Genomic DNA, 26,543 nt, shown 5'->3' with positions numbered 1-26,543 from the left:
TATCTGAGTTCAAGTCCAGGCAAGAGGCTACGTACCCAAATTGTTGTGCAACGGCGTGAGCCGAATATTTAGGACTGATATTGTGCTCAATCACCCAAGTCCAAATATTGGGTTCATTAGGCCTATTTTAATCCTACCTTGGTATTGAGTTTTATCTTTTAAAGATATCAGTACTATTAATAGCTCGTGCACGAATTCTTTTATATTGTAGATTGTTGTTATGCATCCATGACTTATAAGTCTTGTATCGAGATGCACGCCACCCAAATAATCATTAGTGTAAAAATTTGGTCACGTAAAATAAATATGTACCAATAATGGTAATGAAGTTTGAATAAATTTGGTGCTCAACCAATTAATGTTTTATTTCGTTAAGTTGCTAGTAGTCTCTAACATGTTTGTCTTTTGCATCCATTGGAGGAAATAGGGGAAAGAGAAGAAGAGACAAATTGGGAATGTGTGCCCTCGGACGTATATGGCACTCTGTGAGTTGCATGTTTCACCAACATATCAACAGGGATAAAGATGCTTTCGATTCTAATTTACACACCATTTACTTAGACGGATAGTGTTATTCACATACTTATTATTACTTCCCACAAGTTCTTGTTAATCTTTTGTCAATGATCTTTTTAATTCATTCAATCCGACGACCGAAATTTAAGAAAGGTGTATGAGAAGTAAAAACAAAGGTGTGTGGATAACACTGCCCTACTTAGAAAAATCACTATGATCAAGTGAATAATAATTTTCATTTTCAAGTTGGTCAAAATGCATGCTAAGCTTAATTTGATTGTTAAAAATTTTTGCAAGCATAATTTAATCATGTGCGCGCCAAAGTGGTAGCAAAAAGGCATTTGGCTTTCTGTTGGCATGCACTATATCGTATATAGTATGCTTTGCCCATCTTCTGTGGTTCATGAACTTGCATATACAAAATTCTTATATTTATAAGCACAACTGAGAGCAATTAGGCCACCAGTACTCTTTCAGTTATCTGCATTGTCGGCAATATTAAATGCACTAATCTCTTGAGATTATGCTAATTAATATCAGTCTCACCCTCTCAGTGCAGTCTTCTGAGTTCATGAGGCAACTAAGCAGTCAAGCACGGGGTGCTGCCGCCATACATCATAAGCACTAGCCAGCTAGTTTTCAACTAGATAAACAAAATTATACACTACTCTATTGTTGATTAAAAGATTGTTGTTTTACGCTTAATCGTGGCTATAAATGGAGTTCAAGGAATGTCTCATACAACTTAAGTAGCCCTTAACCATATTGATAGCATTAAGTGTGTCATCCCTTAAGTTACCATGACAAGGTCACCGATTAATTTTAGCCGTCGTTACTCTTTGGTACTGATCCCGTTCTTTGCCTTTTGTTTTGTTGCGAACGCCCAATTAAGTACAGATTTCTACAAGGCAACATGTCCGGATCTTTTCAAAATTGTCCGAAGAGAGGTTCAGAATGCTGTCAAGTCTGAAATGCGAATGGCTGCTTCTTTGCTTCGGCTTCACTTCCATGACTGCTTTGTGAATGTGAGTTCTTAAGGATCCATTTGATAATGATTTTGTTTTTGGTTGCATCACAATTTTTATTTGCAGCTCATAGGCCTCCCAATTTTAAATGATCTCCCTTTCATGTACATGTGTAGGGTTGTGATGCGTCACTACTACTGGATGGAACTGGCAGTGAGAAGGATGCCGGACCAAATTTGAATTCAGCAAGAGGATTTGAAGTTGTTGACAGAATCAAGAGCTCTGTGGAGAGCTCATGTAGTGGAGTTGTGTCGTGTGCTGATATACTAGCCATAGCTGCCAGAGATTCTGTGCTCTTAGTAAGTTAATTTTTTTTTTTTTTTTGGTCAAGCGATAGGGTTTGTTAGATTAGTCACCAACGGGGTTTGAACCTACACTGTCATGCAAAGACTCTTAGTAAGTTAATTAACTTTGCTAATTATGTTTATTATCTATTGGGGATCATGCCATCAGAAATTAGATAATATCATGCATGCCATCGGAAATTAGATAGGCCTCGTTTGGCAGCTCGGACTGTACTGACTACTTCTGTCGGATAGGATAAATAGCCACTGGATAGTACTGACTAAATTAGTCGGGTGTTTGGTGCAGTATCGGACTAGTGACCGTATTATTTATACTGTGTTTGGTATTATACTAGATAGGAGGAATTAAACTTTAAAAAAAAAAAAATTTAAAAGTGAAATCATTTTTTTGTTCCTAGATCTCTCCGCATCCCCCAAACACCCTCCCTCTCTCTCCCTTCTTCTTCCCCGACTGCAGAAGAATCTCAAATAATTGTTCTCCAGCTCTCTCCGCCACACCCCCCAAACTCCCTCCCTTTCTCTCCCATATTCTTCTTCCCCGACTAAATAATTCGGGCGTTTTGGTTGGTTTTATTAAGCGGGTGTATACCGTGTTATCCTATCCAACCGGTTAAATTAATCCGGCGCTTATTTAGTACGAGCGAACGCCAAACACCCGAGTCCGTATAACTAATCCTATCCGATCCTTTATCCGATCTGCCAAACATTTCATAATTAAACATGGGGTAAATTACACAAAATTACCTCAATTATAAGTTGAAAGACACTATCATACCTCATCTTTTTAAAATGACAATGTCATACCTCATCTTACGAATTTGTGACAATGTCAGGCCTCCGTCAATTTTTCTGTTAATTTTTTTGTTAAATGTTGATGTCGCTAGAAACAGGACCCACTCACTAATCCAACTGGATTAAAAAATAATTAAATATTAAAAAAATTTAAAAAATAAAGAATAAAAAAAACAAAATAAATAAAAATGGCCTAAGGGTGCGGGCCTTCCCTTTCCTCCACCCGCACCAACCCTTTTTCTTCTTCTCTTCGACAGCCACCAAACTTTTCCCCATCCCCCCAACCTTCCTCCATCAACCTCTCTCTCCTCTCTCTGGGAGTCGAAGAGGCCACGCCAATACTTGCCGTCGTAGTTTTTTAGGGCAACCATGTCGTGCTGAATGTCGAGGAGGCCACCGGAGTTGGATTGGTAGATGATCTCGTCAAGGGCATAGGACTCGGCGGCAGCGGAGGAGGAGGAGGGGTCGACATTTAAGGGGATGTAGTGGGCGGAAAAGTGGTGGGAGTGGGTGGTGTTGTGGCGGCGAGCCTCGACGCGAATGTTGTGGGGAGGGTGGTCGGAGGATGAAGAAGAGGACGAGGGAGACCGCATCCCAGAGAGAGAGGAGAGAGAAAGGGTGGTGGAGGAAGGTTGGGGGGATAGGGAAGGGTTTGGTGGCTGTCGAAGAGAAGAAGAAAAAGGGTTGGTGTGGGTGGACGAAAGGGAAGGCCTGCACCCCTAGGCCATTTTCAATTTTTTTTGTTTTTGTTTTTTTATTCTTAATTTTTTTCATTTTTTAATATTTAATTATTTTTTAATCCAGTTAGGTTAGTGAGTGGGCCTCGTCTCTAGCCACATCAGCATTTAACAGAGAAACTAACAGAAAAACTGATGGATGTCTAACATTATCACAAATTCGTAAGATGAGGTATGACATTGTCATTTTAAAAGGATGAGGTATGATAATGTTGTTCGACCTGTAATTGAAGTAGTTTTGTGTAATTTACCCTTAGACATGTTATGTAATGTTTTACTATAATATTGCACATTTTGTAGAGTGGAGGAAGTTTATGGAAAGTTCTACTTGGAAGAAGAGATGGTCTAGTGGCAAATCAGACAGGAGCAAATAGGGCACTTCCTGCACCATTTGAAGCCCTAGACAGCATCATTTCCAAGTTTGCCGCTGTCGGCCTAAATGTCAATGACGTTGTGTCCTTATCAGGTACATATACACTTCCTATAGTGATTTCAACACTCTATTTTAGTCTCATGTGCAATTCTCTTGTGCATGCGAAGAATATAAAATGTTCAGTTCTAAGAGCATGTGATTCAAAGAACGCGTTAAATTTATCGTCCTTGATCAATATGTATGCTAGAGAGTAATATCTTTAGCAGTGAGTCTTTAATCTCGTTTTGTGGCTGGAACTAGACAAGATCGGACTCAAGTCGGACACACATCCAATAAAACATTGGGAAGAAAAAAAAAATTCTCGCTTTAATATGTCAGCAAGTATCTGAGACTCTTAGTCCATTTTGATGGGAAATTAAGTTGATGGTTCTTCAGATTTTGTCATGTTCTTCACTCTTGTTCTTCACCTCTGTTTAATTAAGAGTGAATATATCATTAGTTGATATAATCTATCAGTTGATTAAAGTGTTAAAGGGGTTTAATTATGTGTAGGCGCTCATACAATTGGGTTGGCAAGGTGTGGCACTTTCAGAGATAGACTCTTCAACTTCTCAGGAACAGGTGCTCCTGACATTACATTGGAACAAAGCATGTTAACTGATCTACAGCACCTATGTCCGCTGACCGCTGATGGAAGCATTATCGCGCCTTTTGATCGGAAATCAGCTGATCTATTTGACAACCATTATTTTCAGAACTTGATTAACGGGAAGGGCCTCATTAGTTCAGATCAAATTCTATTTTCAAGTGATGCAGCTGTGACAACAGGGACCAAAAGTTTGGTCCAAAGCTATAACTCAAATATTAATCGTTTCTTTGCTGATTTTGCTAATTCTATGATCAAGATGGGGAATATTAGTCCTCTTACTGGGTCTGCTGGAGAGATCAGAAAGAACTGCAGGGCTGTTAATGCGTGAAATATGTCTAGCTAGCAGTGTACTTGCATTTTGCAATCCTGGCTCCTAATTGCTTTTATGTAGACTGTATGTGGTATGAATACAGTCAAGTCCCTTTATTTTCTTTTGAACAACGAAGTTTCCACGTGTAGTAACTCTTATAGATGTATGAGTTTAATTTCGTAAAGCCAATTAAAAGTCGTGATTTATTGTTCTCAATTTTTGTCAAAATGAGAGAGTATTTTTGCCTGGGAATTAAGGTAAACTTATAAGCCATTCACAAGTGGAATTACCATTAATTAAATTCAAGTGTTTCTTACTAAACTCTAAGCTGGAAAACATAGAATCAATAAAAAAAATGTTGGCGGACCAAAACGGAGTTCCGTTGACATCTCCTCAATGTCCTGTATGAATTATAAGAATCTTAATCTTGTATATCCATTTGCAGCCTATTAAATTCTTATTGGGAGTTAGAGGAACAAGAAACCATGTATGTTGCTGAACAAGAGCATCCATCTCCTCTTTCATTGCCTTCGGCCACTGTATGGACTTGGAAGCTGCACTAAATGACTATGGTTCTTTACTTGACTCTGACTGAACTGCAACACTAAAAGCCTTTTTCTTTTTAAAAATACCAGACTTTGACCCTGTCTGCCTAGGATGACAATTTTGAGAAGAAATGGGCACAATTTGTAATTCTGGAGCATGATAATTTAGTATTTGGATGTAACTCTGAGATACTGTGGGCATGGACGGAGCCAACGAAGGTCCACTAAGGGCAGATGCCCCCACTCAAGTAATTCGTTGGTTAAGCTGCATACTACAATTATAGATATACACGACTTATCCTTGAAGAAAATATATGTGTCTAATATCAAGCATAGCTTCATACTACTTCTACTCTATATCAAATATAATATGAGCAAAAGTGGTCTTGTTCTGTCATTCAAACTGAAAACCCCCTCATCCACCTCTCATGTGTTAATATTTTTCTCATCAATTTGCCACTTTCCACTACTACTGAAATTTCTATAACATTCCAATTTTGAACATTTTCATTTGAAATCATCCATATTATCATTTGGTTATAAACCATACTATAATAAGGTCTTCTTAGTGTTTTTCAAGTTACCCCCACTAGAAGAAAATTCTAGCTCCGTCCCTGACTGTGGGGGCATTGATTTTGAGCTTGAAGTTTAGGTAGAGGTAGTGGAGACAAGATCACCATTGTTGAGAGGAGTGGACTGAGTGACAGATTGTGTAAGAGCATTTGATGGTGGTACAAACACATGTGGTAAAGAAATAGGGATGATCAGAGTTTTTCGAGTGGTATTAGAATGAACAACAAAGGTTGTACAAGTACAAGACACAGATGAACTAGGCATATTAACACTCAGCCTATGTATGGTAGGAAAATGTGTCTCATTAAATAAAACATGCCTAGAGACAATTAATTTGTTCTCTTTAACTGCATAACAAATGTACTTCTTGTATTGAGTAGCATATCCTAAGAAAATACACTGAATGGTCTTAGGTTCAAGCTTATTGGACCTATAAGGTTTCATGCAAGGATAACATGCACAACCAAACACTTTTAAGTGATCAAGCCTAGGTGGAGAGTAATATATAAGACTTCAAAAGGTAAATTTATACTAAGGATTAGTGAAGGCATCCTATTGATAAGATAAGTGGTAGTTGCACAAGCATGGTGCCAAAATTGAGATGATAAAGAAGCTTGTTGAAGAAGGGTAATATTTGTTTTAACATGTCTATTTTGCTTTTAGCTAATTCATTCCGTTCATAAGTGTATGAGCAATAAAGCTGATGAACAATGACTTTAGCCCTAAGAAAACTTTGAAATTGAATACCGACATACTCTCCACCACCATCACGTGTTTAGTCCAACAACCCGTGCATAAGTGGGTGTGTTGAAAAGTTGGTCCACTACAAAATAGGGCAGTTATTTGAGGGCACCATTCTTATCAGTGACTTTGTATACCCGAGTGCCACCATTACCTAAATTTGATGACTAAGTTCATTGGTGTCAACTATGCCAACTATAACAGTTTTGACACCAAAGATATTAATTTGCTTTTCAACTTGGAATTAATTTTCTTGTTTTTATTCTCTCTTTTCCTCTCATTTTTCTGTCAAATATATTTTTATGTTCATTAAGCATGCTCACATTCTACTACAATAAAAAACAGCTGAAAAGATCTCTCAGCTAACTCGAAAGTGTGAAACATTTGGATTCATACCTCCACAACTTGATGTTTTTCCTTTTATGGGATCATTATGCTGTCAAGAACGACCAAATCTTATCCTTCGTTTTCGAAAATTGGGAAGCATCCATATATGCATGTCATTTCCTCTATGTCATTAATGATCGTTGGCTCCTTGCATGAAAATTCAGCAGAAATGAAATAATTTTCTATGTATAATATATATATGATTATATCAGTTTTACAAGCCGTAAAAAAAGAAATTATTTTTGTCACTTTCTTTAAGATTTGGTTGCATGCATACTAGTATTTCATCGTCATGAATTGCTATTGGTTAGCTTAGATGAAAATTCAGCTGAAGCTCTTGTCAATAATATGCCCAGAATATTCAACTAGGCAACTAATTAAAGTTTCTCTGGTTAACGGTAGCAGTCGGCCCTCTAGAAACCAAATTTTAGTTCTCAAGAAAAAAGGTTGTACAGTATGCTCAAATTAATCCACAATCATGAAGGTTTTTAATTATTTTTTATTTAACTCTCTCTATCCATCTGTCAGACATGAGTGTGACGTTAGATATTACTGACATGAAAGTCAAAAAAGAACAAATAAATAAAGGAGACATTTAAAAATAAATAAATAAATAAATAAAGGTGCTGATTGGAGAGTACACATTGCTGACTCTTGTTGTTTTTGTCTATTTTCAAGCTCAATTAGTGGGTTTTTCTGCATTTACCAATAGATATACCCAACAGTAAATTAACTTCAGAGTTACTTGATTCAGTTGATTGTTGAGCAGATTAAATATGGGCAGGTTCTTTTTTTCTTTTTTTTCTTTTTTTTTGAAATTAAGAGCTTATTTGGAAGTGTTCTTAAAATGACTTGGTGAAATTAATTTTGGATTCCAAAAACACTTCAAACGCTTTTTGGAAGAAGCACCATATATGATGTATGTGCTTCTTGCAAAAATCACAAGAAGCACTTCAAGTGCTTTTCCAGAATCTACTTGGATTTTTACTACAAAATTAATATTACTACATATTTATATCATCTCTCTAATAGATATAGGACCCACATATGTTGGTGAACCTTACCTATATTAGAGAGATGGTACAAATGATAGTAAAACTATGTGGTAAATGTAGCATTACTCTTTTTACTAAGGATTGGTTTCAAAAACATTTTCAACAAAAGAACTTTCAGTTATTTTAAAAATAATTTCAAACGAGTGATAAGCTAATATATTGGAGGTCAAAATGTAGGCAAGCGTTGAGAAATTTTTGTATGTACGGTCGGAACAGAAAATGGTACACCCGTGTTAACATAAGTGGACGAGGGCATCTTTACTATTCTAGATTAGGAGAGATTTTTTTCAAGTACTTGGAAAATAACCAGTATACTACATATCATAATATAAGTAGAGATGATATATATTTTTCAGTCTCCTTACTTCTTCCACTTATATTATGATATATGGTGTATCGGCTTGTATTTCGGGCAAATTAAAATTTTTCTCTTATAGTACTTGCATCCCCCCGGAGAGATGCACATATACCACTCCTTGCAATAAATTTCATAGTCAAAACTGTTCAATTCTTAATCTTCATTTGAAGATGATCCCTACAATAAAAATCAGTTAAATAGGAGATTTTTTTAGTCATTCAAATATATCAAATAAATGAACAATTCATTATGAATATGTTATTAGGTACTCACATTGTTGATTTGTTTCATAAATTTAGATGACTAAAACAATCTCCAATTCAAAAAAAAGTTGTAGAATGATCTTTAAATAAAAACTAATAGATTAAACGATTTTCAATTATAAATTTTATATAATAAACATACGTTATGGAAACTGAGATATGTGTATTCCGTAATAGGATGCTAATATTATCCATTGATAATATGTACACCTACTTATTTAAAGGAAAATTAATGAAAAGTGCTTGAAATTTTTGAGTTTTAAAGATAAGGACAAAATAAAAAGATAAAGTGAATAGTACCAAGTTTGACTTTGTAGTGTAAAAATATGATTTTTCATTAATGTGAACAGTACCGTGGACTTTTCATTAAAACTTCCCTTATTTAATGAGCGCATCCATACAGCTACGTTTGTACCCACACGGTTTGACAAACTGATAGAAGTTCTTCAATTGGCTCCAAAGCCTTCAATCCATATACAAAATTTCTAGAATGCTGGGACTTCGTCATACATATGTTTCCTACTCCCTACAATATCCAAATTGAAGAAGTCTCTTCTTTTTTTTCTTTTTGAAAACATACGATAATAGATTTCATCTAATCAAAAGCACTACAAAAACCAATCCATCTCTAAGCATACATGCATACACTCTCCTCAACAAGTATGTCAATGACTAAACTAGGCGGGGCATCAATCTATTCACACTTTTGCTTCTGAGAAAGGCCGATTTTTGCAAGACGATGCGCAGTATGAAATATATCAACAATAGACTCTGCTAGACTACTTCATGTTGTATGAAATATATCAACAATATTGATTTCAGGGTCTAAATATTACACTTAGGTGTCGTTTGGTGACTAGAATTAGAACAGATGGTATATGGATTTGATACCTCATGAATACATGGCATATTTTAAGATAGACATAAAAGTTTTTTTTTTTTTTTTTCCTTCATTTGAAGGGATTAGATATGGAGAAAACTTATCTAATTAATTCTCCAATTTTGTAGGGCATTGGCATGCATAAGTTTTCTTAATGAGTAATTATCCGTCTACATTCATGTAAGATGCAATTTTTTCATTTACTTCTTCAAGATATTTTAAATATGGAAGTTATTCATTCTAATTCAATCCTAGATACCAAACAAAACCTTAGTTTCATTTTATCTAACGAATAAGCTAGTTTTGGTCTAATGAATTTCTCTTCTCATCAATCTTGATTTACCTCTAATTAGTTCCATATGACTAATTAATTACAGTTAGGTCAGTGAATACACCATCTGCTTAATCAATATTGTCATCCAGATCACCATCTGCTTAATTAATATTGTATCGATAAAAAATTTATGCAAAATATAAATTTGAGAAAATAACCGCTGGGACAGTCACATCAAGTAAGGCATTTTGAATTTTGGAAAAGTGTCTTAATCAAACTGTGATAACCTTTACACAAAGAAAAGTATACCAAAATCCCTATGTTGTTTATTATGCATGCATGGAAGAAATTGGAAAACCTCATTACTGTCTGTTATCCATAAGCATGCATACCCTAATTGTATGGAAACAAATTTCTGCAAATTATAGATTTGGGTATATAATCAGTGGGACAGTCAAATAAAGTAGGGCATTTTTTTTTAACTTTGGAAAAGTGTCTTAATCAAACTGTGATAACCTTTATTCAAATACGTGTTAATTAAGCAGATGGTGTATTCGTTGATCGAATTGACAATCATTAATTGCTTCATGATTCCATTTTTCTTCCCAAGACCAATTCTTTTCCTGCTGACTTTATTACTATATTAAGTCATCATTAGAGTTACCATATATGGCTGTACTGCTAAGGATACTAAATTTGTAAACTAAATAACATAGAAATTAAAATTGAAATAATACTTAAGCGTTAATAAACGTATTTATTTATATTAGTGACACATCATTTAGTTTGTAAACTTTGTTTACAAATTTAGTCTCACTAACATTACCCATATATGGCCCTTGGACTTTTGAAATAGAATAATGCTAAAGAAATTAAATTTGTAGAGACAAAATTTTCTAAACTAAATAACATGAAAATTGATGATTAACGTACTTATTTCTTATTAGTGATACATCATTTAATTTGTTAATTTAATCTACAAATTGACCTAAAATTACTCCTTGAAATATATACAAAACTTTGATTAAAATAATTGCGCGCGCCCTCCACGGGAAAGTTTGAAAATTCTTCAACTTACAAGCATTACGTAGAAAAGTTCCTGATTGCTAATAGGCCCACATCAACTTAATTATCTGAAAATATCAACATATGAATATTCAAAGAACGATCATTCTGGTCATTTGCCTATAGCATGCACAAAATACATGGCTCTTAGATTCCTGAAATCTCACCTACTACTCTCTCTATAAAAGGGTAGAGTATTAGCCTCATAGAAGCCATCTCATCTCTCAACATAAGAGCTACTATAACTATAGATAGCAACCTCGCAATTTGAGTTTCATAATTAATCATCATGTCTTCATTTTCAATTGCAGCAGCAATATTTGTTCTTGTTACTGCTAGCATATTGGGAAATTCCAACGCTCAACTGAGCTCAACTTTCTACAGCACCACATGCCCGAATGTAACGAGCATTGTTCGTGGTGTGGTCGAGCAAGCTCAACAGAATGACATCCGAATTGGTGCCAAACTCATCCGAGTTCATTTCCACGACTGCTTTGTCAACGTACGTAATTCATTAAAGAATATGTTATGTAGTGTTAAAAATATCATCCGGTAACATATAATGTGATATATATTTTACAAAAAATTCTATATGCATGAGCATCCGCTTTTTACAAATGATGGATTTTGTATCAATAATGTTAATAATGGATTGCTAGGACGTCAAAAAGTTTTTCTATTAATACGTCGTTAACCAATATATCGACAACCCGGCTATTAATAACGGACTCTCTGTCAAAACAAGAGTTGTGTTTTTATGTGCTATAATAATTAAATTTAATATAATGGTAACGGTAACGGTGCATGCATGCAGGGTTGTGATGGATCGATTATGCTGGACAACGCAGATGGGATAGAGAGCGAGAAAGATGCACCTCCCAATCAATCGACAGACGGATACGACGTTGTAGATGATATCAAAACTGCGGTCGAGAACGTTTGCCCTGGTGTTGTCTCCTGTTCTGACATTTTAGCAATTGCTTCTCAAATTCTTGTTTCTGCGGTACGTACATATTGAAAGTTCTAATTACTTTAATTAATTAATTCGCGTTACGTTATTTAATAAAGTTTAAAAAATAAAAAGTGATATTTAAGAGGAGGACCAAGCCCTGAAAGAAATTGGGAAATGGTCAATATTCCATCTGAGAACCAGCCCCGAAGAAAATAAAAAAGAAAGCGAATGGCGGTGAAGAGATAATCTAATTAATGAACAATTCTTGGAAATTTGGAGTATATATATGTAAGCAGTTCCTGATATATTATTGTCCAAATAGTTCCTCAAATAATACTTCTATTGGTATTGTTGCAGAATGGAGGGCCAACGTGGGAAGCTCAATTGGGAAGAAGAGACAGTAGGACAGCCAACCAAGCTGGTGCCAGTGCCATTCCAAGCTTTCTCGAAAACCTTGAGCAAATTTCACAAAAATTTCGCGATGCAGGATTAGATTCCACTGATCTGGTTGCTTTATCAGGTAACCCTAGTAATAGACACGCAATTGACCAGAATAATAGTACAACTAATTACCAGATTAACCTAGTAGTATACACCAATTAATAAGTCAACCTCTAATTATTTTGAAAGATTTAAATGTAGTTGTTTCCTTTCTTAGGTGCTCATACATTTGGACGGGCAAGATGTTCAACTTTCGTTCACCGCCTCTACAATTTCAGCGGCACTGGCAATCCGGACCCGACCATTGAAGCCGGATACTTGGAAACCCTCCGCCAAGCGTGTCCTCAAAACGGCAGCGGAGATACGTTGAATGACCTTGACCAGTCCACCCGCGATGCCTTCGACAACCACTACTTTACAAATCTCCAAAACAACCGCGGGCTTCTCCAGACCGATCAGGTGCTGTTCTCAACTAGCGGAGACACCGTTGCCATTGTAGACCGCTTTGCAAATAGCCAAAGTGACTTCTTTGATAGCTTTGGTCAGTCCATGATCAATATGGGGAATATAGGAGTTTTGACAGGCACCAATGGAGAGATTAGGACTGATTGCAGAAGAGTTAATTAATTGAAAATTCGTCATTAGTATTTTGAAAAAGATGATTAAGATTATGTATGTGCCCTAAATATATAAGGGCACTCCGTAAGCTTGAGGCTTAAGTATTTTGTCATTTATAGGCAGCCTATTTCTTTTCCTCGCATTTCTCTTACTTCTGTTGATCCATGTTGCCAAAGGTTGATATACAATAAAAAAAAACAAGTTACATCTATATTATTTTCTAGCACCAGCCTTATTTTACATCGTGGTCAAGTTTCTCATGCTATACATATGTTAAACTTGTATATAATTAAATCAAGGGTTCTTTAGAAAAAGGCCCTTGAAACTCTTATTTTCCAAGCAAAAATCCACATAATATTAAACTTCCAAATAAAACCCAAATTTCAAATAGAGTACCATGTAGACAAATATGTAACCAATTATCATCACATATTTACAACTTATGCCACAAAACTCTAGTTATGTCAATAAATATTATTACCCACCCTAATTATGATTAGCAATTAACCCCATATGAAAATTTTACCTTTCTTGTATGATAAATATTAGGAATATATATATATATATATATATATATATATATATATAAATTTAGCTACGTTCATAAACAATTTATGGGCACATTTTTCGTTTGGAAAGAAAAATCCTTTGTACAATCAGTTATTTTGCATCAAATAATAATATTGTTTTATAAAACAACAAAAAACCAATTAATATTCTTTTATGTTGTAGGTAAATTATTTTACCTAGATTATTACATACATTAGGCATTTTTTGTTTGTTATCATATATGCTTGTTAAAAATAATTTATCTATATTTATATTTAAAATATAAGTAAATTAATTTTGAATCAAATAGTATTTATTTTGTAGGTAAATTAAAATAGTAGTTCCATTATTTTGGGAAAGTTAAACAGTGCATAAATAATTTCGTAAAAATTAAACCAAGACAAATTATCTCCATTAAAATAAAACAGTACATATTCGACAAAAACAAAAATAAATAAATAAAATAAAATAGTAGATACATTATTTTCTTATAAGATTAAACAATAGGTAAATTATATTGTAGGTACATTATGTTTGTAATATAAAAAAAGAATTGAAATTCATAAACAAAAAGCAATAGATATATTAATTTTTAATCAAATTTCCTTTATTTGTTGGTGAATTATTTTCATGCATTATTATATATATTGGGCATATTTTACTACTAATATATATGTGTGGAAAAATTTACCTATATTATCATATAAAATATAGATAAATTTATTTTGAATCAAATAACATTTTTTATTCTATAATTAATTTAAATTGTTTTTTTTTTTGAGTTGAAATGACAGCGACTTTATTAATGTCAAGAAGACGACATACAATAATGCAAGAGTTGAAATGATAGCGACTTCATTAATACATTTCTTTTTATTAATTTCTCCCTTCAAATACGCATAGAATTAAATGTCTACATCAAAACGGTAATTAGGCGTATTTTAGGTATCTAAAAAATGAAAAATGTGTAAAGGCAAACAAAATTAATGAATTTACTTATGTGGAGCCTAGTCATTGGGTTTTATTCAGATAAAAAGACTATGTCGGGTTTTATGTAAAGAAACTTGAGTTTCAGGGGCTAAAGTCATATTTTCAGTTAAATCAAATAAAGCGCAACCTACAGAATACTCGGAGAGCAGCCATTAATCTTAAGCACGATTGCTTAAACCTCAAGAAAACCTCTGCACTGTCATATATTCCTAATGCGATGACTCAATGAGAAGTAGAGAAATGTAAGACCACTTATATTTGTTAAGATAGCTGAAGAAGAAGAAGATAGAAACGAGAGAGAACAATTTGTTTGTTATTTAATCGTTAGGTGACCAAGAAAATTACAAAAATTAACTATCGATCTGTCAGGAGATCAGTGACTCGAACCAAATTCGTCATTGATTTAAAGTAAAACCCACATGCGCCAATCTGTGAGCAACCTTGTTTGTGTCTCTACGAGTATGATTGATTTTGGTTTGCGGAATGGAGCGTAGGAAATAGCATGCCTCATTTACTCTATTTACCCACAAAGACAAATCATCTTCCGTTTGAAGAGTTATAGCAGCAAGGACCAAAGTTGCGCCTCCCTTCAGTTTCAGCTGTTTCGTGCTTAACTCTCGGGCTACCTCCAGTTCTGCTAACATCGGAGATGATATGCCTTCCATTTTCATTGCCATCGCCGCCACAAACAGCCCCATGTCATCTCTGAACACCACTCCAATTCCCCCATTTTTTCCCTGTTCCTTCCAAGCCCCTTCAAAGTTACATTTTAACCACCCTGCTTCTGGTTTTTCCATCTGTCCACAACCTCAGTCTATCTGTTAGGGTTTAGGGTTTAGGAATATATATATATATATATATATATATATATATATATATATTTAGCTATGTTCATAAACAATTTATGGGCACATTTTTCGTTTGGAAAGAAAAATCCTTTGTACAATCAGTTATTTTGCATCAAATAATAATATTGTTTTATAAAACAACAAAAAACCAATTAATATTGTGACAGCCCGTCCCAGAAATATTTAAAACGTACGTGTGAAAAGACAGTTTTGCCTCTAGTTCGATTTCTTTACGTTTATTGGTTGTTTTTTAGTTTTGTTGGCATGTTGTAGGCCACACACACTTTCCCACACTCCACCACCTTTCCTCCTGTTTCCTGCACCCTGTCCCGAGCCCCATTCCCTTTCCATTTCCTTTGAAACGTACGGACATACCCACAAACCCATTCAACCTCCACAGATTGAAGAATCCAAGCACATATTCAGACTCGTGAGGCTTGTAGGAATCCAACCATACCCATTTCAGGTAAGAACACCTTCGTTTTCACGTCGAACTCACGATGCCCGATTTTGGTACTGTTCATGCACACGTGATTTCTCACGTTTTAGGGAATTTCAAGCTTGTAGGTAGCTTGGTGAGGTCCCTAGGAGGCTCGGGGTGGTTCGTTTGAAGGTTTTGGACGTCGGGATCACTGGTTTCGAAGTTGGCTGAAGTTGGGTTAATTTTTCAGGTGAGATTTTGTGGATTTTAGCCCTTGAAATTGGTATGATTGTGTTCCTCTAGTTCTGAGCTTCATTTTAGTACCAATTTTATGAAATTTGGATGAAAAACGAAGAAGATAGGACGATTTAAAATTTTCCCAGTTTTCCGGCACTGGAGAAGACGACGGAATATTCCTGACGCCGTTGACAGAATCTGTTAAATCTGACGGAATATTCCCTAAGGCGTCAGTTGACGCCGTCAGTGTGCTAGGCACGTGCCTGCGCGTGGGGGCGCGTGCGACGGTGAAAAATTATTTTAAAAATATGGGGATGTTCCTGAGGTTGAGTAGTTCACGTTGGTGTATTCATACACCCCATTTGAGCATTGTATGAGAAGTTATTGCTAAAGGTTGGTTATGTGCTTTAAAATTAACGTTTTTGTAGTTGTTTCGCATATAGGTGATACCTATCCCGAGGACGAGTGTGGTCACTCGAGGCAGGGGGGCTACGACCCTTCCACATACCAATAAGTGGGCTTTTGGTTTTCCGTATATACCTATATACTTATATTTTCCCAGAAATTGATTTGGTTATGCATTATTAGTTGGTTATATATATATATATATATATATATATATATATATATATATATATGCATATTTGGTGCTGCGGACGCACAGGTAAGTGCCAGGTAAGTGTTATTCATGTTTACATTTAATAGTGATTCGAGATGCTTAGAGAACTTATAACCTGCACCCCCGGTGTTAGTGCTCCCGCCCAGAGTAGGGCACAGTCCTTCACGTGATGTTCACCTCCCGCACCACACGCTCAGCTTGGATCCAAGTTAGGTGCACAGTCCTGTCGTACAGACCACTATAGGTGGTTCCGACTCGTAGGTGACCTGCGATTACTCGCCCAGCCTTCACGTGATCGTAGCACTAGAGCGTTTATATGTATTACACTCAGGCCTGTCGTACATACCACTTTAGGTGGTTCCGACTCGTGTGCAGGTCTAGTCAGTGAGATTGAGATTTGAGCTCTAGATGCAGCCGTACAGGTCACGTTAGGTGACTCCGGCTGCCAGATTATATGTTATTAATATGATTTATACCTAGGCACTTGCATTTTATTCTGAGGTTCTGGCATGGCATATTCTCGATCATGATTGGTATACATATATGTCTATTTTCTGGAAAGTATACAGGTTTTACGGTGAGGGGTTAGAATGTATTTATTAAACGGTTTTCGAAAAGCTTTGTTTTTACCCACTCACGCTTTTGTTTTGCGCCCCTTCAGGTTCTAGTTGGCTAGCACGTTTGGTGGTTTCCCAGAGGGCTTTCCCGGCATATCTGACAGACGATCATCATCGTAGGGTCACCTTCGGGTGTACTTTGGTTGCGTCATTTTCATTTGGACTGCCTTAGGCTTTATGCTCTGAACTTGTATCTCACTTACGCTAGCACTTATTTCTTTTACCTTATGTATGCTAGTTTTTAATTATTCGTATTATTTACATTACTATTTTAATAGCTTCCGCACTGTGCATATGGTTACGTCACTTCCGCGTGACGGTCTGTGACATCCCGTCCCGAAATTATCTAAAACGTGCGTGTGAAATGACACTTTTACCCCTAGTTTGTTTCTTTTACGTTTAATCGTCGTTGTGAGCCTTGTTGGCATGTTTGGAACCATACACACACTCCCACACACTCCACTTCTCTCTGTCCCTTTCCTTGTCTCTCTCCCGTGCTCCCTTTCCTCCCCCTTTCAAACACATACGTACGGTCACACCAAGAACCCATCAAATCTTTGCAGATCGAGGGAACTAAACCCATATTTAAGCTCGCGAGGTTGAGGGGAGCACAATTGTACCATTTTCAGGTAAGAACTCCGACGTTTTCACGTCGATTTCACAAGCTCCGATTTGAGTACTATTCATGCAAACATATTTCATCACGTTTTTGGGATTTTGAAGCTCATAGGTAGCTTGGTGGTGTCCCAAGGAGTCTCGGAGTGCTTCGTTGGAAGAGTTTGGACGTCGGGATCACCCTGTTCGAAGTTGGCCGGAGTTTGAGTTTGGTGACAGGTATGATCTAGTAGTTTTTGACCCTTAAAACTTGTATGATCGTGTTCTACTAGTCTTAGGCTTCATTTTGGTTCAAGAATCGTGGAAAATGGTTGAAAAACGAGCGAGAAAACACGATTTACAGGTTTTGCGATTTTCCGGCGCCGGCGACGGCACCTGAGGTTCGCCGGGGAAGGAGACGGAATATTCCGTCAAGTCTGACGGAATATTCCTGACGCCGTTGACGGAATCCGTTAAAACTAACGGAATATTCCTCACGGAGTCAGTTGACGCCGTCAGCGTGCCAGGCACGTGCCTGCGCGTGGCCGGCGCGTGCGGCGGAGAAAATTTTTTCTAAAAATATGGGTGTGATCTTGAGGTTGTGTAGAGCACGTTGGTATATTCATTTGTCCAATTTGAGCAATGTATGAGAAGTTATTACGAGAAGTTGGTTATGTGCTTTTAAATTAACGTTTTTGTAGTTATTTCGCGTATAGGTGATACGTACCCCGAGGACGAGCGTGGTCACTCAAGGCAGGGGGGCTACGACCATTCCACTTACCAATGAGTGGGCTTTTGGTTTTCCGTATATACCTATATACTATATTTTCCCAGAAATTGAATTAATGTTTATTAGTTTATGCCATGCATTACATTATCGTTATTCATGCATCGTTGGTTATGTTAGTAGTTGCATATATATATATATATATATATATATATATATACACACACACACATATGCATATTGGGTGTTGTGGACGCACAGGTAAGTGCCAGGTAAGTGTTATTCATATTTACATTCAGTAGTAGTTGAGATGCTTAGAGAGCTCATAACCTGCACCCCCGGTGTTAGTGCTCCCGCCCAGAGTAGGGCACAGTCCTTCACGTGATGTTCACCTCCCGCACCACACGCTCAGCTTGGATCCAAGTTAGGTGCACAGTCCTGTCGTACAGACCACATTAGGTGGTTCCGACTCGTAGGTGACCCGCGATTATTCGCACAGCCTTCACGTGATCGTAGCACTAGAGCGTATATATATGTTACACCCAGGCCTGTCGTACAGACCACTTTAGGTGGTTCCGACTTGTGGGCAGGTTCAGTTATTGAGTTTGAGATTTGAGCTCTATATGCAGCCGTACAGGTCACGTTAGGTGACTCCGGCTGCCAGATTATATGTTATTGATATGAGTTATACCTGAGCACTTGCATTTCATATTGAGATTTCGACATGGCATATCCTCGAGCATGTTTGGCATATAGACCTACGTATATATGTTTATTTTCTGGGAAGTATACAGGTTTTACGGCGAGGGGTTAGAATGTATTTTACTAAATGGTTTTAGAAAAAATTTGTTTTTGCCCACTCACGCTTTTGTTTTGCACCCCTCCAGGTTCTAGTTGCTTAGCAGGTTCGGTGGTTTCCCAGAGGGTTCTCCCGGCTTTTCTGACAGACACTCACCAGCGTAGGGTCACCTTCGGGTGTACTATTGTCGCATCCTTTCTTTTGGACTGCTGTAGACTTGCTCTGAACTTGTGTCTCACTTACGCTAGCACTTGTTTTAGTACTTTGTATGCTAGTTTTAAATTATTCGTACTTTTATATTACTGTTTCATTAGCTTCCGCACGTGCATATGGTTATGTCACCTCCGTGTGACGGCCAGCATGCCCTGATCTCGGTCGGGGTGTGTCACGGCCAGCATGCCCTGATCTAGATCGGGGTGTGTCAAATATTCTTTTATGTTGTAGGTAAATTATTTTACCTAGATTATTACATACATTAGGCATTTTTTGTTTGTTATCATATATGCTTGTTAAAAATAATTTATCTATATTTATATTTAAAATATAAGTAAATTAATTTTGAATCAAATAGTATTTATTTTGTAGGTAAATTAAAATAGTAGTTCCATTATTTTGGGAAAGTTAAACAGTGCATAAATAATTTCGTAAAAATTAAACCAAGACAAATTATCTCCATTAAAATAAAACAGTACATATTCGACAAAAACAAAAATAAATAAATAAAATAAAATAGTAGATACATTATTTTCTTATAAGATTAAACAATAGGTAAATTATATTGTAGGTACATTATGTTTGTAATATAAAAAAAGAATTGAAATTCATAAACAAAAAGCAATAGATATATTAATTTTTAATCAAATTTCCTTTATTTGTTGGTGAATTATTTTCATGCATTATTATATATATTGGGCATATTTTACTCCTAATATATATATGTGTGGAAAAATTTACCTATATTATCATATAAAATATAGATAAATTTATTTTGAATCAAATAACATTTTTTATTCTATAATTAATTTAAATTTTTTTTTTTGAGTTGAAATGATAGCGACTTTATTAATGTCAAGAAGACGACATACAATAATGCAAGAGTTGAAATGATAGCGACTTCATTAATACATTTCTTTTTATTAATTTCTCCCTTCAAATACGCATAGAATTAAATGTCTACATCAAAACGGTAATTAGGCGTATTTTAGGTATCTAAAAAATGAAAAATGTGTAAAGGCAAACAAAATTAATGAATTTACTTATGTGGAGCCTAGTCATTGGGTTTTATTCAGATAAAAAGACTATGTCGGGTTTTATGTAAAGAAACTTGAGTTTCAGGGGCTAAAGTCATATTTTCAGTTAAATCAAATAAAGCGCAACCTACAGAATACTCGGAGAGCAGCCATTAATCTTAAGCACGATTGCTTAAACCTCAAGAAAACCTCTGCACTGCCATATATTCCTAATGCGATGACTTAATGAGAAGTAGAGAAATGTAAGACCACTTATATTTGTTAAGATAGCTGAAGAAGAAGAAGATAGAAACGAGAGAGAACAATTTGTTTGTTATTTAATCGTTAGGTGACCAAGAAAATTACAAAAATTAACTATCGATCTGTCAGGAGATCAGTGACTCGAACCAAATTCGTCATTGATTTAAAGTAAGACCCACCTGCGCCAATCTGTGAGCAACCTTGTTTGTGTCTCTACGAGTATGATTGATTTTGGTTTGCGGAATGGAGCGTAGGAAATAGCATGCCTCATTTACTCTATTTACCCACAAAGACAAATCATCTTCCGTTTGAAGAGTTATAGCAGCAAGGACCAAAGCTGCGCCTCCCTTCAGTTTCAGCTGTTCCGTGCTTAACTCTCGGGCTACCTCCAGTTCTGCTAACATCGGAGATGATATGCCTTCCATTTTCATTGCCATCGCCGCCACAAACAGCCCCATGTCATCTCTGAACACCACTCCAATTCCCCCTTTTTTCCCTATTCCTTCCAACCCCCTTCAAAGTTACATTTTAACCACCTTGCTTCTGGTTTTTCCATCTGTCCACAACCTCAGTCTGTCTGTTACTCCTTATTTTTTTACCATGCCACTTACCACATCCATATTTAGGGTTAATCCATTGGGATTCCTTTATCCCTAGTTAATCTAATATTAATTTACTAGCTAGGAAGCGACCGGCCTTAGCTTAATTGAATCCCTAAATCTCAACTAAAAAAACTTACAATCCTACAATAATTATAAAACTATGTTACAATATGTGGAATGATTATAGTAAATGATTGTATCAATACCATGCAATAACTTTTGCAACTGCAATTATATGGACCAACTAGTACTATTTCTCAATTAATGGAGCAATTACTATATTGTTAAAGTACCACATCGGTGGGTTCAAAGAAACCCGATGAGTTTAAATAGGATTACCCTACTCTAACTAATTCTGAGACTTTTTGTTGTAAGACCCCACACCTAACGGATTGTGCAGACGGTAAAGTTGAGGACAATATCAATGTTGTTAGAGTGAGGTGGGCTGGTGATCCAAAAATCCAATATGGTATCAAAGCCCACGGTTTCGGGCCCGTGCAAGCCAATGAGCTTGTCACCAAGAATGAAACAAGTCTGAACTTTTAACATACAGACAACCGTTGAGTTCCATTGAAAACAAGTAGGCCCAACGGGAGCCGACCTCTGACTGAGTTCCATTGAAAACAAGTAGGCCCAACAGGAGCTGACCTCTGAGTTTCAATTGAGTTCCATTGAAAACAAGTAGGCCCAACAGGAGCTGACCTCTGAGTTTCAATTACCGATGTGGACCTCCACGTATGAACCACTAAATGAGGTTACACGTGAGGGGAGTGTTAAAGTCCCACATCGGTGGGTTCAAAGAAACCCAATGGGTTTAAATAAGATTACCCTACTCTAATTAATACCGAGACATTTTGTGGTTTGTGGTATCCTACAACTAACGGATTTGGCAGGTGGTAAAGTTAGGGACAGTATCAGTGTCGTTAGAGTGGGTGGGCCGACGATCCAAAAATCCAACATATATATCAAGCTAAATTCCCCCGCCCCTAGTGGCGCTTTCATCTCTCCCACTCCTCTACCTCCGCCATAAAAAATCTCCACTCCGTCAGCTAAGCTTTGATGTCCATTGCTCTTCCCCTCCATCCCCCACTTGCTCGCCTTCCGCTCACCCATACTCGTCATCCCGCCACTAAATCTGAAATTATACTCCTGCTTTGTCCACTCATATGCTCAAACGCTTATCCGTATGCCAAAACTTCCCTTTGACGCAGATCTCTCCGCAATGTGCCCCCTCGTTCTTAGCTCTCTCAGCCACACTTTGGTACGCAGGGTGCAGATTCATGGATTGACGAAATTAGGATCTCAAGATCGTATTATACTCACTTGGTCAATTGAATCTGTGCGTGATAAATGTCCCATTTTCGTATGAGCTCTCTTTTCATTGTATTTTGGCTTGTATCTACCATGGTGACGTTTTCTGCACCAAGAAAGGTAGTGCCAGCTCTATGGGTGGAGTTTGATGCTAGGGTTTGATGTATTACGGATTGCTTCTACTTTTTGGGCTTCAGATTAAGTTTTGGGCTGATATTTATTTGCTTTTTGCTATTCTTGGGGCATTTTTGGTTGTTAAATGAAATGCGCTCTCATTATTAAGAAGGGAGAAAAAAAGGCTTGAGATAAGTTTATTTTAAGAAAAATCATCTTATAATTTTATTTAATATAAAAAACTTAAAATTTAATAAAAAAAGTAAAATACAATATAATATGGACAAAAGCCTCATCAATAATAAAGAAGCCCACGTTCAACACTAATTTTTCTTTCTTTCAGCCAATGCCCCTGACAGAAATCTCATTCCATCAGTCCATTCCATCAAAAAGTTGGAATTTTTCCATTAGGCTTTGAACTACGTGAAGCTTGTTGGAGCCACACTCCCACTAAATATTTGTTTGGTTGTGTCCGTGTCCATGTATCTGTCTGTCACATTTGTTTTCTTTTTCATGTACGTCAAATCACCTTTGTTTAAATCACTTTTATTTTTTATCTTTTATCTGGGTTTGGGCGTCCATGCCCTCACCCTTTTATCTCCTTTTGTATTTCCCTTATCAATGCAACTGTTATTCCTGACCTAAAAATATATATATATATATATTTCTATATCTAGGGAACAATATTGAGACTAATATAAACCCCAAAATATATTCTTCAAAAGGGACATGTCAATGAGATGCATGACTTGACTTGTGAAATCGAGACATGCTCAACTTATCACAATAATGCCAATTATTTGCCAACGAGATGATATTATCAGGGAAATAAGTTAAATAGTTGTGAAGAGTAAAGAAATAATTTAAAACTCGTTATTGCTCTTCAAAATCTTTATCTAAACACAACGTAGTGAAAATCTTGGCTCATAAGACAGAAAATCTCCTAGTTTTAAAACTCATTATTTTGGTTAGTTTCAAAATAGGTACAATTTTTTTTTGCAGTCTAAAAAAATAGTGTGTGTTATTTTGTTCAGTTTCAAAAATAGTGTTGGTTATTTTGGCTTAGTTTCAAAATAATGTATGTTATTTTGCTATAATTCCAAAACTAATGTTTATTTTGTTTCTTTCCAGAAATAGTGTAGATTATTTTGGTTTAATTTTCAAAAATAGTGTGGGCTATTTTGTTGTAATTCCAGAAATAATGTGGGCTATTTGTGTTCAGTTTCAGAAATAGTGTGAGTTATTTTGTTGTAGTTCTAGAAATAATGTAGGTTATTTTGCTGTAGTTCAAAAAATAGTGTGTTTATTTTGTTATAGTTTCAGAAATAGTGTGAGTTATTTTGGTTCAGTTTCAGAAATAGTGTGGTTATTTTGCTATAGTTTCAGAAATATTGTGGGTTATTTTGATTCTGAAAAATAGTGTGAGTAATTTTTTTTTCGTTTCCTAAATAGTGTGGATTATTTTGGTTCAGTTTCAGAAATAGTGTGAGTTATTTTGCAGTAGTTCCAGAAATAGTGTAGTTATTGTGATCCAGTTTCAGAAATAGTGTTGTTATTTTGATTTAGTTTCAGAAATAGTGTGGTTGTTTGGCTATAGTTTCATAAATAGTGTGGGTCATATTGGTTCAGTTTTCAGAAATAATGTGGTTATTTTGCTATAATTCTAAAAATAGTGTTTATTTTGTTCTATTACATAAATCGTGTGTGTTATTTTGGTTTAGTTTTCAAAAGTGGTTACAATCAATAATACTAAAGCACATTAGCAATACGTTATCTAATATGTAATGTTAGGGAGACCAAATTTTTAAACCAAACTTGCAAACTAAATTATATGTCATCAAAAAGAAATAAGCACGTTAAGAAAGAGAACATAATGACGTACATGTTGCTACTAAAATATAGAAACCTTTGATTAAATATCCAATTAAATAAAAAAATCAAACAAATGATAATTAGCTTTATTTTTTTTTCCAAGTGATTTCATTTAAGTTTCATATGCATTGAAGATGTGTTAAAAATATTAGGACTGATTTCACGGGGGTTATTAAATGAAAATTACATTAGTATTTTGAAGGTTGATTTACAAGATCTGTTGGTTGCTATTTATTAGCTGGCTTTCAACCATTTTTCAAGTGTATAAGTCATTCACAATTATTGTGCATGATTAAACGTGAACATAACGTATTTTGCATCATTAATAAACCTACTCCACGCACCCTTGCAATGTTTGAGAAGAAAGTAATGTCAAAGTTAAGAGATGTATCACCATTTAATGTCCTAATTTTCATTTAGGGTTAGTCACACTGATACCTCATCATTCTTCATCACCCAAAGACAGCTAGCTCAGAAAATTGAGATAACCCTAAATAATATTAGGAGTCTATAAATAGACTCACTAAACATAAAAGTCGGAGAGATAAAATTTTGATCAGATGAAGATCACTTCGATTGTAGCATTTTTCTGTCTTTTCCCTTTTGTAGCGGCTGATTTTAGGGTTAGCTTTACAATTCTACCTGCTCCCAAGCTGAGTCCATCATAAACGAAATTGTTCATATACGGTTTGAAATTGATTCGTCTATCAGTGGGGCCTTGCTCACTGAATATTTGGCAAACCAAATCGTTAATTTGCTTAACCTTTATAACCAGTTAAGCACAAATTCTAATCCTTTAAGCTGGCCTAGCATGACAACAACACAACCTATTAAAATAAGTCGTAGCACAGTTCGACCATCAACGTTTGGATATACTTGGAAACTCTCCGAAATAACATTACGAGTCTATGAATACTACTCTAAAGTTTAGTCCAAAACATAAAAGTCTAAGACAAAATTTTGATTAGATGAAGATTACTTTGATCGCAACATTTTTCTTTCTTTTCCCTTTTGTAGCGATTGATCTTGGGGTTAGCTTCTATAATTCTACCTAACCCCAAGCTAAGTCCATAACATGTGACATTGTTCGGAAATGGTTTGAAATCGATCTGTCTATCACTTCGGCCTTTCTCACTGAAAATCTGACAAACCAAATTCTTAATATACTAACTTTCCCAACAAGGTAAGCACAAATTTTAATCTTTTAAGTTAGAGTTAACAAAGGCAGGTTAGCCTAACACGACACGAGCACATCATATTTACATAAGTCGCAACATGGTTCGACCATCAATGTTGGATATACTTGGAAACCCTGCTAAAATTTATTACAAATCTATAAATACTACTCTAAAGTTTAGTCCAAAACATAAAAGTCTAAGACAAAATTTTGACTAGATGAAGATTACTTAGATCGTAGCTTTTTTCTTTCTTTTCCTTTTTGCATTTATTGATCTTAGGGTTAGCTTCAATAATTCTACATGCCCCCAGTTGAGTGTATAATACGTGAAATTGTTCAGAAATTGTTTGAAATCGATTCGTCCACCACTTGGGCCTTACTCACTGAATAACTGACAAACCAAATTCTTAATTTGCTAACTTTTCCAACAAGGTAAGCACATTTAAGTTAAAGTTGTCAAAGGTCAGGCTGATCTAGCACGACACAAGCACGACCTATTTAAATAAGTTGCAGCATGGTTCCACCATTAACGTTGGATATACTTGGAAACCCTCCTCAAATGGACTAAAATGACTACAGTATGAAAAAAAATACTTAGTAAGCTATATATAATTAGTGAGGAAAGAAAAATAGACCAAAATGACAAGGTACCTAAACCTCATGCTAACACAGTACCCTTATTTAGGGCAATTGGTAACCTATTAGTAGACTGATTGA

The 26,543-nt window shown here is 35.8% G+C and overlaps 3 protein-coding genes across 3 annotated transcripts; 2 read left to right on the top strand and 1 right to left on the bottom strand.

Moving 5' to 3' along the window:
- The first annotated feature begins 1,316 nt into the window (after positions 1-1,316).
- On the top strand, positions 1,317-4,815 carry LOC137714122 (peroxidase 59-like). The gene is made up of 4 exons (XM_068453407.1): positions 1,317-1,541; positions 1,658-1,840; positions 3,676-3,841; positions 4,301-4,815. The coding sequence occupies exons 1-4, from the start codon at positions 1,317-1,319 to the stop codon at positions 4,723-4,725; spliced, it is 999 nt and encodes a 332-aa protein (XP_068309508.1). The 3' UTR covers positions 4,726-4,815.
- Positions 4,816-11,088: 6,273 nt separating this feature from the next.
- Positions 11,089-13,062, top strand: LOC137716259 (peroxidase A2-like). Its single transcript, XM_068455685.1, has 4 exons — positions 11,089-11,350; positions 11,663-11,851; positions 12,158-12,320; positions 12,459-13,062. Exons 1-4 carry the CDS (start codon positions 11,138-11,140, stop codon positions 12,866-12,868), a joined length of 975 nt encoding a protein of 324 aa, XP_068311786.1. The 5' UTR covers positions 11,089-11,137; the 3' UTR covers positions 12,869-13,062.
- Positions 13,063-14,793: 1,731 nt separating this feature from the next.
- Positions 14,794-15,195, bottom strand: LOC137715573 (uncharacterized). Its single transcript, XM_068454917.1, has one exon. The coding sequence runs from the start codon at positions 15,193-15,195 to the stop codon at positions 14,794-14,796; it is 402 nt and encodes a 133-aa protein (XP_068311018.1).
- Positions 15,196-26,543: the final 11,348 nt, after the last annotated feature.

Source organism: Pyrus communis, chromosome 14 (assembly GCF_963583255.1).
Source record: "Pyrus communis chromosome 14, drPyrComm1.1, whole genome shotgun sequence".
Classification (NCBI taxonomy): Eukaryota; Viridiplantae; Streptophyta; class Magnoliopsida; order Rosales; family Rosaceae; genus Pyrus; species Pyrus communis.
Note: the sequence above shows the minus strand (reverse complement) of the source record. Positions and strands in the feature narration are given on the sequence as shown.